Genomic DNA, 12091 nt, shown 5'->3' on the forward strand with positions numbered 1-12091 from the left:
TTCAAGAAACTAAGGCTGACTAAAGAAGTGTGTTTTGCCAGTTAAGCATTAACCGTGAAGTGTAGGAGTGCTATATTTCTTTTACAGTTATTTCCTTTAGTGTTCTCTCTCTGCTCCTCATGATGTGAACTGGTTAATGTTGAAATTGTACTTTGTTGTAATTGTATTCAACTTTAATATATATCTATATATATATCCATCCATCACTCACTCACTCTCTCTCTCTCTCTCTCTCTCTCTCTATATATATATATATATAGTGATAAAACAAATACAATATACAAGACTAGTACACTAAAGGAAATATGTGTAAAAGAAATATAAGATATTAATATTTATCCATAACGATGATCCATTAATTATTGACCTTGCTTTTTTCCACCTTTTCCTTTTCTAATTGAGGAGTCAAAATATACATATCTCTGTATTGAAAGGTAATTAAACATTGACAAGGATAACAAAACAAGGTGCTTCCAGAGCCAACACCCACTCCCTAAGAGCCAGAAACTGCTTCCTAAGTTGCTAAGTGGTGTAGAAATCTCTGTGCATAATAGCTGCTTGTTATGAAAAATGGAATCGGTGTATTATTTAACTACAGAGTAAAGAGAGTTTGGCCAGCTTTGTTTCATTAGGAGGTTGTGTGATAACAATAGCAACCTGCCAGGGAAAACTGGTAACAAGTGGAGACATATCAGAAGACCAGAAGAGTGAAGATGGACTATAGACTCTAGGGTATAAGTGCAGCTCTGAGATAAGAATAGAATGTGAAGGAATGGAACTGAGAAAGTAAAGAAACAAGAAAAGGGGGTAGTGTGTAAAAGTAATTAACTGCAGATTCAGCAAAACCAGGAAGGTGGCTGAGAGTCAGCAGATGTTGAGCTCTGCTTGTATTCAGCTAGACGTGAAAGAAAGAAGGGTGTGTGTGTGTGTGTGTATATATATATATATATATATATATATGTATAATAATCAGTATATTTTGGGTAGTGTACGTGGAGGGGCATAATTGAACGGGAAGCCCAAGCTTTCCTGGGGCTGTCCTCGCAGGACGGCTCCGTGAAGGGGCAGGGAAACCCGTATTATCGAAACAAGATGGGTGTCCATCTTTCATTTCGATAATACGGTCGGGGACATCCTAATCTCAACATTTAGGTCGATCTTAGAGATGGTTGTCCTTAGGTCATCCTTAGAGATGGTCATCCCCGGTTTTCAGCAATAAAGGAAACCGAGGACACCCATTTCAGAAACGACCAAATGCAAGCTATTTGGTCATGGGAGGAGCCAGCATTTGTAGTGCACTGGTCCCCCTCACATGCCAGGACACTAACCGGGCACCCTAGGGGGGCACTGCAGTGGACTTCACAAATTGCTCCCAGGTGCATAGCTCCCTTAACTTGGGTGCTGAGCCCCCCAACCCCCCCCCCTAAAAAACCCCACTCCCCACAACTGTACACCACTACCATAGCCCTAAGGGGTGAAGGGGGCACCTACATGTGGGTACAGTGGGTTTCTGGTGGGTTTTGAAGGGCTCACATGTACCACCACAAGTGTAACAGGTAGGGGGGGATGGGCCTGGGTCCACCTGCCTGAAGTGCACTGCAGTACCCACTAAACTGCTCCAGGGACCTGCATACTGCTATCATGGAGCTGGGTATGACATTTGAGGCTGGCAAAAAAAAATTTGAAGTTTTTTTTTAGGGTGGGAGGGGGTCGTTGACCACTGGGGGAGTAAGGGGAGGTCATCCCTGATTCCCTCCCGTGGTCCTCTGGTCAGTTCGGGCACCCTTTTTGAGGCTTGGGTCGCAAGAAAAATGAACCAAGTTGGCCAAGTGCTCGTCAGGGAACGCCCTTCTTTTTTCCATTATCGGACGAGGACGCCCATCTCTTAAGCACGTCCCAGTCCCGCCTTCGCTATGCTGTCGACACGCCCCTGTGAACTATGGTTGTCCCCGTGACAGAAAGCAGTTGAGGACGCCCAAAATCGGCTTTCGATTATGCCGATTTGGGCAACCCTGAGAGAAGGACGTCCATCTCCCGATTTGTGTCGGAAGATGGGTGCCCTTCTCCTTCGAAAACAAGCCTGATAGTTTTGTAACTTGCTTTGCATTTGGCCATATTGTTGTTTTTAGATCTATAATAATAATATATTTCCACTTTGGCATTATTTCCTCTGGGAGACAGCCTGAAAAGAATCTAAGAGCCATATTTAGGTACTCTCATATCCTTAGCAAACGAGTCCAGAATAATTGCTATTTAGGTAGAAGTACCTACATTTCCACAAACTGTCTGCTTGATAAGCATTGAGACAAGAAAATATTCTCTTAGAGGTGATCCCCTGAGGGCTGGGAAAAGTAAATAATGATGAAACTCGGGTATTATACATTTGATTCACGAATGAATAATGAATTAAAGAGAGAGTATATATTGTGGTATTAATCCATAAGTGATCTTACAAAGAGACATCCGATCTTAAACAACACCCCAGCCTCAATAGGGAGCAAATGCAATTTCACAAAACAAGGTGTAATTTTATTTGATTTCTAATATATATTATATTAGATTATATTTTTGCTCAGTTATTGTAAAAACCATTCCACTGAACTAATAAATCCAACTGAATGGTACAAACTGATACACAATCCTGCTTATAATCGAACGAGAAAAACGCCCAAGTTCCGACCTAAATCGGGGAGATGGGCGTTTATCTCACAAAAACGAATAAAGCGGTATAATCGAAAGCCGATTTTGGACGTTTTCAACTGCACTCCGTCGCGGATGCGGACAAAGTTGATGGGGGCGTGTCAGAGGTGTGGCGAAGGCGGAACTGGGGCGTGGTTATCTGCCGAACAGAGATGGGCGCATTTCACAGATAATGGGACAAAAGTATGCGTTTTTAGCTAGAATTTAGGGCACTTTTCCTGGACCCTGTTTTTTCACGTTAAGGCCCCAAAAGTGCCCTAAATGACCAGGTGACCACTGGAGGGAATCGGGGATGACCTCCCTGACTCCCCCAGTGGTCATAAACCCCATCCCCACCACAAAAAATGATGTTTCACAACTTTTTATTTTGACCCTCAAATGTCATACCCACCTCCCTGGCAGCAGTATGCAGGTCCCTGGAGCAGTTGTTAGGGGGTGCAGTGGACTTCAGGCAGGTGGACCCAGGCCCATCCCCCCCCCCCACCTGTTACAATTGTGCTGCTTAATGCTTAGTCGTCCAACCCCCCCCCCCCGAACCCACTGTACCCACATGTAGGTGCCCCCTTCACTCCTTAGGGCTATAGTAATGGTGTAGACTTGTGGGCAGTGGGTTTGAGGGGGATTTGGGGGGCTCTACACACAAGGGAAGGGTGCTATGCACCTGGAGCTCTTTACCTTTTGTTCTGTTTTTGTAAAAGTGCCCCCTAGGGTGCCTGGTTGGTGTCCTGGCATGTTAGGGGGACCAGTGCACTACGACTCCTAGCCCTCCCACGAACAAATGCCTTGGATTTATTCGTTTTTGAGCTGGGCGATTTCATTGTCCATTATCGCTGAAAAGCAAAAACGCCCAGCTCACAACTTGGCGAATAAAACATGGACGTCTAATTTTTTCGAAAATACGCTTGGGTCTGCCCCTTCACGGACCCGTTCTCGGAGATAAACGCCCATGGAGATAGGCGTTTCTGTTCGATTATGCCCCTCAATGTGCCTATAAAATATGGTATAGACAAAAACCTACCTTAACTCAAGGAGGCTGTTAATTACACGATCATGTAAGGCACTGACATGGGCGAAGAGTTTTTTTCATCCCAGTCCATAAATTCATTTTTCTACCTGGATCATAAATTTAAAACCGTTATTTGCGATCTGTATAAAATCAAGTAATCACAGAACCGTAACACTCTAAAGTCACTGGGGATATACTAGATAAAGGCAGAGATTCTAGATTTTCCTAACTATAAAATCTATCTTTAATCCTTCCACATAACAAACTATGCATTCACTATTTTTCTTCATAAAAGTATTCTCTATCTTATACAGGATGGCTATCACCAAATCTCAGAACTTAAACGGGATTCCTTTGTGTTTGTCCAAAGCATTTTTGAATTCCATTACCATTTTCATCTCTACCACCTCAGACTAGTATGGAGAACACTGGATTTCAATTTAAAGTAACATAGAGGGGGACAATCGAATGGAGGCGCCAATCTCTAAGGGCGCCCAACTCTAAGGATGGCCCCATAAAGGGGCGGGGCAACCCGTATTATCAAAACAAGATGGACGTCCATCTTTCGTTTTGATAATACGGTCAGGAATGCCCAAATCATGAAATTTAGGTCGACCTTAGAGATGGTCGTCCCCGGTTTTTGGTGATAATGGAAAGCGAGGACGCCCATCTCAGGAACGACCAAATCCAAGCCATTTGGTTGTGGGAGGAGCCTGCATTCGTAGTGCACTGGTCCCACTAACTGAATGGAAAAAGCCTTTCCCTTACCGATCTGGAAAGGAACAGGCATGCATGAAGGAAATTGCATGCAAATGAGCTGCTCGCTGTTAGCTCATTTGCACACGATTTCCTTCCTAAGGAGGGGAAGCGACGGCGGTTGAGGATGTCCAAAATGTGGACGTTGCTGTGAGAAGGATGTCCATTCCTTTGCTAAGCCTCTGACACTCTCTTTATTTATTTGGATTTTGGATCACAAGTAGCAGCAGTGGGATTTGAACCAGCCACTTCTAGAATGCAAGACCAGTGCTCTAACTACTAGGCCACTCTGCCACGCCTCCACTCCCTTGAAATTTGGCCATCCCTGTGGGGGGCAGTTGGAGACGTCCAAAATGTTTGAAAGAAGGACGTCCACGCCTTCGTTAATGCCTCCGCTGACACACACATACCTCCCCCCCCCAGGGACCTGCATACTGCCCCCCCCCCCACAGGGATGGCCAAATTTCAAGGGAGTGGAGTAGATTGGAGGAGTGGCAGAGTGGCCTAGTGGTTAAAGCACTGGTCTTGCAATCCAGAGGTGGCTGGTTCAAATCCCACTGCTGCTACTTGTGATCCAAAATCCAACTAAATAAAAAGGGTGTCAGAGGCATAGCAAAGGAATGGACGTCCTTCTCACAGAAACGTCCACATTTTGGATGTGAACTGCCATCGCAGGGATGGAGGCATAGCGAAAGACATACTCTAAAAAAAAAAAAGACAAAAGTTTTTGACGTTGTTTTTTTCGGGGTGGAAGGTGGTTAGTATTGGAATACACGCAGTATTGGAATACACTGCCGCGCAACTTAAGAACAATCAACGAGCAAGCTTCCTTCCGCAGATTACTGAACACCCATCTTTTCGAAAAGATTTACGGAAAGAACCAAAACACATAAAGTCCACACTTACTGTTCACTAATGCATCATACATTCACCTCTGAACTCTCATTCCCGTATTATCACATCATTTATACCTTTACTCACAGAAAGATATATACCATATGTCTTCATGCCTTTTTATCGCCCTCTAAGCTCCCATTGTTTCCTTCCAAAGTTTCAATGTTTGTGCTCCATTGTTACAATTGTTTCGCATAACTCTGCACAATGTAATCCATAACCAATCTGTAAACAAATTGTATTTCCAACATTTAACTCATATTGTAAGCCACACTGAACCCGCAAAAAGGTGGGAAAATGTGGGCTACAAATGCAATAAATAAATAAATAGTGACCACTGGGGAAGTCAGGGGAGGTCATCCCCGATTCCCTCCGGTGGTAATCTGGTCAGTTCGGGCACTTTTCTGATACTTGGTCATGAAAAAAAAAATGGACAAAGTAAAGTCGGCCAAATGCTCGTGAAGGACGCCCTTCTTTTTTCCATTATCGGCCATAAGTTTGATTTGTCCTTGCCATTCTCAGGGCACAGACTGTATAAGTCTGCCCAGCACTCTTCTTGTACTAAAAGTTCTGAAGCTAATGTCGAAGCCCCTTAAAATTTACACTGAAGCCCATCCCTATCTATTCAGTCACGATCAGGGCGTAGACCGTAGAAGTCTGCCCCGTACTGGTTTCGTTTCCCAATTACCAGCATCGCCACCCAATCTCAGCTAAGATTCCAATAGAAAAACATCTCAAGTATCGGGAACTATATTGGATTCATATTTGTCTATGGATCCTCAAATTAATAATTTAATTAGAAAAGCTTATTTTTAAGCAAAAACAGATACATTTGTTAAGATCCTATTTTTTAGAAGAACATTTTAGGATTATTGTACAGTTAACTCTCTTACTGCTTTTGGACTACAGTAATTCATTATATTTGAGTCTCTCTTCTCAACAACTTTCTAGAATTCAATTAGTTCAGAATTCAGCTGCTAGACTAATATCTTGAAAAACTAGGTCAGACCATGTGAGTCTTCACTTGGTTGAATTACACTGGCTGCCTGTGAAGTCTTGGATTATTTTTAAAGTACTCTGTCTGGTATTCAAGTTTTTGGATGGTATGCGTCATGACGGAGGTTCTCAGTTGGTGACTGTGTTAAGATCTAAGACAATTTCAAAGAAGTGTAACCATTTGTTATTAGCTGTTCCTTCAGTTAAAAATACACATTTTAAGGCAGTCTTATCTCAATCATTTTTCTTCATGGAAGTTTGTCACTGGAATGATTTTCCATCAGAATTGCTCCTGATTAAGAATTATTTTTTTTTTTTGTAAAACCTTGAAAACGTACTTGTTTACTAGACTGGGTGGATTTTAACGTTAAATTTATCCTGATTGTTCTGAGGTTAGTTTTTTGTAATGCTGTAACTCACCTTGAATCAAAATGTTGAGAATTGGCGAGAGATAAATGTTTTGACATGAAGTGTGACAGTTTATCTCAGATGACCCAAGATCCCCCTTCCCAGGCATAAGAACATTCTTAACCTTTTATACTGATAATCAAGGGCATAGCCAGATGGCTGATTTTGGGTAGGCTTGAGCCCAAGCTGGGTGGGAATAGAATTTATCCCCCCCCCCTCCCACGAGAAAACCCAAACCCCATCAGCTGAAGACTTCATTCTCCTCGGGCAGCCAGCGCTCTTCCAAACGGCAGCCGGTGGTACTTGCCTCAAGTTGATGCTGCCGCCAGCAGGCCGTGCATATTCAGTGCTTGCAAATGTGTGAAACTGGGCACGTGCAGAGGGGCTGGTGTTGGCGTCAGCTTGAGGGAAGTGTAGCTGGTTGCCATTTCGAAAAGCGCTGGCTGGCTGAGGAAGAGGAAGTCTTCATCTGGTGGGATTTAGGGATTCCCACCAGTCATAGCAGAGCGCTACAACTTTGGGTGGGCCCTGGCCCACCCGTGGCTATGCCACTGCTGTTAATACAGCACAAGATGGCTGTGCTTGGATCACATTCATGATATATTTTGACAAGGACTGGGGGGATTATAATAAGAAGCATAAAAGCCAAATGTTGCACACACCTCTTTATGAACTGCTGAAGTCCTTCTAAGCATATTTGAAGAGCTGATCTTTCCAAATCTTTGCAGATTTTCTCAGATCTTCTTACATGATGTTCGATCATCTGAAAGATACAAGGCAGCAAACTCAAAGGCTGTATTCACAGACTGATCTGTGCCCGTTCATGCCTGTTCACGTATTATTTTCATGTATCCTTTATCTGGGGTAGGAGCCAAATATGAGCAGTAGCAATTTGTACTGCATTTGCCCCCACCCCCCCCCCCCAATCATTTTGAGATGTTGGCAGCTATGCTCCAGTATTGTACATAATTATCTTTTCCCTGCTTATGCTCTTCCTTGCCTTACTCTTTCCGTTCCTCATGGTCAACATCATGGACATCCACAGTCATCTACCGCGGGTGGCTCCAGAAGCTAAGGGGCAGGATGCACCAACCCGTTGGAGCTAAATTCTAGTGCTACTCTTTGGTTAGCTATTGGGTCTCACTGATCTTTCTGAAGCACTTTTCTCTCTTCTGACCTATCCCTTTCAATGCTGTCTGCTCCTACAGCCTTCAGCAACCTGAACAAGAAATCTACAGGCCTCTTTTGTCAACAAAGAGCAAAGACCAGTGCTCCATCACCAGTGCTCCATCAGGCTGTTTGTTACCAGAATAAGCCTTCTTCCAGTGTTTCCACTACAGTGAATGTCACTTCTCTCTTCTCTTTACATGTCTCCCCCACCCCCGTTTATCATACACATATTTGCATCTCCCAGTTTGCTTCTACCTGACATCTTAATTTTATTTCTGTCAGTTTGGGAGATTAAAAAAAAAACCCTACCATTCTGTGGCCAATTGTATCTAATTAACACCACTTAACAACTATTAAATGGCACAAATACCTACTGCTATTAAAGTAATTGTACTCAGATTAAGTACCTAGAAGCTCACTGCACTGGAAAAACTGTCAAGAAGGGCTGAAATAAATAATTTGCAATATATTTATCATAATTGAAAGAAAGGATAATTTAGGAGATTTTGGTGGTTTGAAATTTTAGACGCCCAAATATTTCCAAGGGTCTGCATGGAAGATAATACCACTGTTTGAATGAACGAAAACAAAATAATTCATTGTTTTTGAAACTGATTGCCTGATCCTTAGATTTTCTCTGTGATAGAGAACCTAATGCTATGGCACTGTAAGATGCAACACATTTACCAATGTCCAGGCCTACTTAAATCTAACATTGCAAAACACTTCTGTAGTTATTAAACTGGTCTTTAGAAAGACCTTGGTATTCGCGATGCTCCTATAGCAATTTACACTATTGTGCTCATTTTCGAAAGAGAAGGGCGCCCATCTTTCGACACAAATCGGGAGATGGGCGTCCTTCTCCCAGTGTCGCCCAAATCGGCATAATCGAAAGCCGATTTTGGGCGCCCTCAACTGCTTTCCGTCGCAGGGACAACCAAAGTTCCTGGGGGCGTGTTGGAAGCATAGTGAGGGCGGGACTGGGGCGTGCTTAACACATGGGCGTCCTCGGCTGATAAAAGAAAAAAGAAGGGCGTCCCAACACTTGGCCGACTTTATTTGGTCCTTTTTTTTTTTATGACCAAGCCACAAAAATGTGCCCTAAACGACCAGATGACCACTGGAGGGAATCGGGGATCACCTCCCCCTACTCCCCCAATGGTCACTAACCCCCTCCTACCCTAAAAAAATATTAAAATATTTTTTCCAGCCTCAAATATCATACCCTCTGACAACTTGAAAATTCTGAGAGTTACGATTGACCGAAATCTCACACTAGAAGACCATGCGAAAAATACAACAAAGAAAATGTTCTACGCCATGTGGAAACTCAAAAGAATGAAACCTTACTTCCCAAGGGACATATTCCGCAGCCTAGTACAATCAACTGGTGCTGAGCCACTTAGACTACTGTAATGCAATTTACGCAGGTTGTAAAGAACAAGTCATTAAGAAGCTGCAAACAGCCCAAAATACAGCAGCTAGACTCATATTCGGGAAAGCAAAATACAAAAGCGCCAAACCCCTAAGAGAAAAACTACACTGGCTCCCACTAAAAGAAAGAATTGCGTTCAAAGTATGCACCATGGTCCACAAAATTATACATGAGGATGCTCCGGCCTATATGACAGACCTTATAGACCTACCTGCTAGGAACGCAAAAAGATCAGCACGCACATTCCTCAACCTCTATTACTCCAAATGCAAAGGATTAAAATACAAGTCCACTTACGCAACCAGTTTCTCCTACATTTGCACGCAGCTATGGAACGCGCTTCCGAAGACCATAAAAGACAACGCAAGATTTAACTATCTTTTGAAAACTACTGAAAACTGACTTATTCAGAAGGCATACAACAAACAACCGTCCTAACTACTAAACAATAAGAATGAAGAATAAGACTGGACCGACCCTAATCATGTTACCGAGCAAACTCAATGACCTTAATGAACAAACAATACCACTTCTAATCTAAAATCGACTACTATGCAACCACACAATGCCGACTAACTTCACTGCCAAACACTATTACTCTCACCCTAATGTCGTCACCTGAGCAACTACATAATGCTGACAGCTACACAAGATCACAATGCATTCTTCTACCATGTATGTACGCACTTGATTGCAAAACCATGTGCATATTTGTAGTCCGGAAATGGCAATCGCCATTATGGCAAATGTAAGCCACATTGAGTCTGCAAATAGGTGGGAAAATGTGGGATACAAAATAAAAATAAATAAAAATACCCAGCTCCATGACAGCAGTATGCAGGTCCCTGGAGCAGTTTTAGTGGGTACTGCAGTGCACTTCAGGCAGGCGGACCCAGGCCCATCCTCCCCACCTGCTAAACTTGTGGTGGTAAACATGAGCCCTCCAAAACCCACCAGAAACCCACTGTACCCACATCTAGGTGCCCCCCTTCATCTCTAAGGGCTATGGTAGTGGTGTACAGTTGTGAGGAGTGGGTTTTGGGGGAGGGGTTGGGGGGCTCAGCACACAAGGTAAGGGAGCTATGCACCTGGGAGCTTTTTCTGAAGTCCACTGCAGTGCCCCCTAGGGTGCCCGGTTAGTGTCCTGGCATGTCAGGGGACCAGTGCACTACGAATGCTGGCTCCTCCCATGACCAAAGGGCTTGGATTTGGTCATTTCTGAGATGGGCGTCCTCGGGTTCCATATCGCCGAAAATCGGGGACGACCATCTCTAAGGTCGACCTAAATGTGGATATTTGGGCATCCCTGACCGTATTATTGAAACGAAAGATGGCCGCCCATCTTGTTCAATAATACGGGTTTCCCCGCCCCTTCACGGGGACGTCCTGCAAGGACGCCCTCACGAAAACTTGGGCCCCCCCCCCCCCCCCCCCGTTCAATTATGCCCCTCTATGTGTTTTACACTGCAGTTTGCTACAGGAGCATTGAGAATACCAAGGTCTTTCTAAAGACCAGTTTAATAACTACAGAAGTGTTTCCCAATGTTAGATTCCAACAGTGCTTTGGATACATCATCAACTCATGACCCCTGAAGCAGGCACTTTGTGCCGAAACATAGTGTTGTGTCGGGCTTTGCACAATTTCTGCAAGTACCAGAAATAAAGTGTTTTTGTGATTTGATGATCATCTTGCGTCCCTGGTTTTTCCAAAGCTTTCTCCAATTTCCCACTGTAAATTGCAGCTTAAGCTCTCCGTGGGATTCCTTTTGGTTTTCTTTTTGTCTTGAGTTTGGGGTGCCTGTTTGAGGTTATGCTGCTGTACCTTGATCTCTGTTTTCAGTATTTGGATTTACAGAAATGTAACAACATGTTATGCAGGGATCCGATATCCACATTAGGTGTAAAAGGTATGCCAAACCAGAATGAATAAGTGGAGGGTACAATCCTGGTACGGTCACCATATAAATGGTGTGGCCACCATAGAAGTTTCAACAATTTTCCCACACATAGGATAAGGGAGAAAGAGGGTAGACTCAGGATAAATCTAAGGAAATATTTCTTTACAGAAAGAGTGGTAGATATATTGACCAGCCTCCAGTAGAAGTGGTTATGGCAAGGAGAGTATCTTAATCCAAGAAAGTATGGAACAAGCCAGGGGATCTCTGAGGGAGAGGAAGGGATTGTAAGCGTCGTAGTTGGTGTGTATGGACACACTGAATAGGGCATGTGGTCTTTATGTGCCCTCATCTAATATAATAAAACGCACCGTGAACGTTCTGAAGACAACGTTCTGAAGCCACTCAAACACTCCCTGGCTGTAGGGTTCGTGGATTCATGGTGTGAAGCCAGCCAGCCGTCTCTGCCCCGCCCTCGCGTCAAACGTCATGACATCGAGGGCGGAAAAAAACCCAAACAATTCCGGCAGCGCAGCGTCAGGGAAGGAGGCGGCGCTCCTGATGTCTCTAGCCTTCCCTTCGCTGTGTTCCGCCTTCTTCTGACGTCAAGGATGACGTCAGAAGAAGGCGGAACACAGCAAAGGGAAGGCTAGACGTCGGGAGCGCCGCCTCCTTCCCTGACGCTGCGCTGCCGGAACTGCCACGGAGGTAAATTTAAAAAGAAGAAGAAAAAAAAAGGGATGTTGGGGGGAGAGAAGAGGGTGGGCAGTAAAGTTGAACAATGGGAGCGGGAGGGCAGGGGAGAAACGACAGCATGGATGCGAAGGGGGG

General features: G+C 44.1%; 1 protein-coding gene across 1 annotated transcript in view; it reads right to left on the bottom strand.

Moving 5' to 3' along the window:
• Positions 1–12091, bottom strand: part of LOC115477101 (exocyst complex component 3-like protein 4) — a 104399-nt gene that overhangs the window by 70861 nt on the left and 21447 nt on the right. Inside the window, 1 exon segment of the mRNA XM_030213717.1 lies at positions 7423–7523. Within this exon segment, the coding sequence (XP_030069577.1) occupies positions 7423–7523 (101 nt within the window).

Source organism: Microcaecilia unicolor, chromosome 9, assembly GCF_901765095.1.
Source record: "Microcaecilia unicolor chromosome 9, aMicUni1.1, whole genome shotgun sequence".
NCBI classification, from domain to species: Eukaryota; Metazoa; Chordata; class Amphibia; order Gymnophiona; family Siphonopidae; genus Microcaecilia; species Microcaecilia unicolor.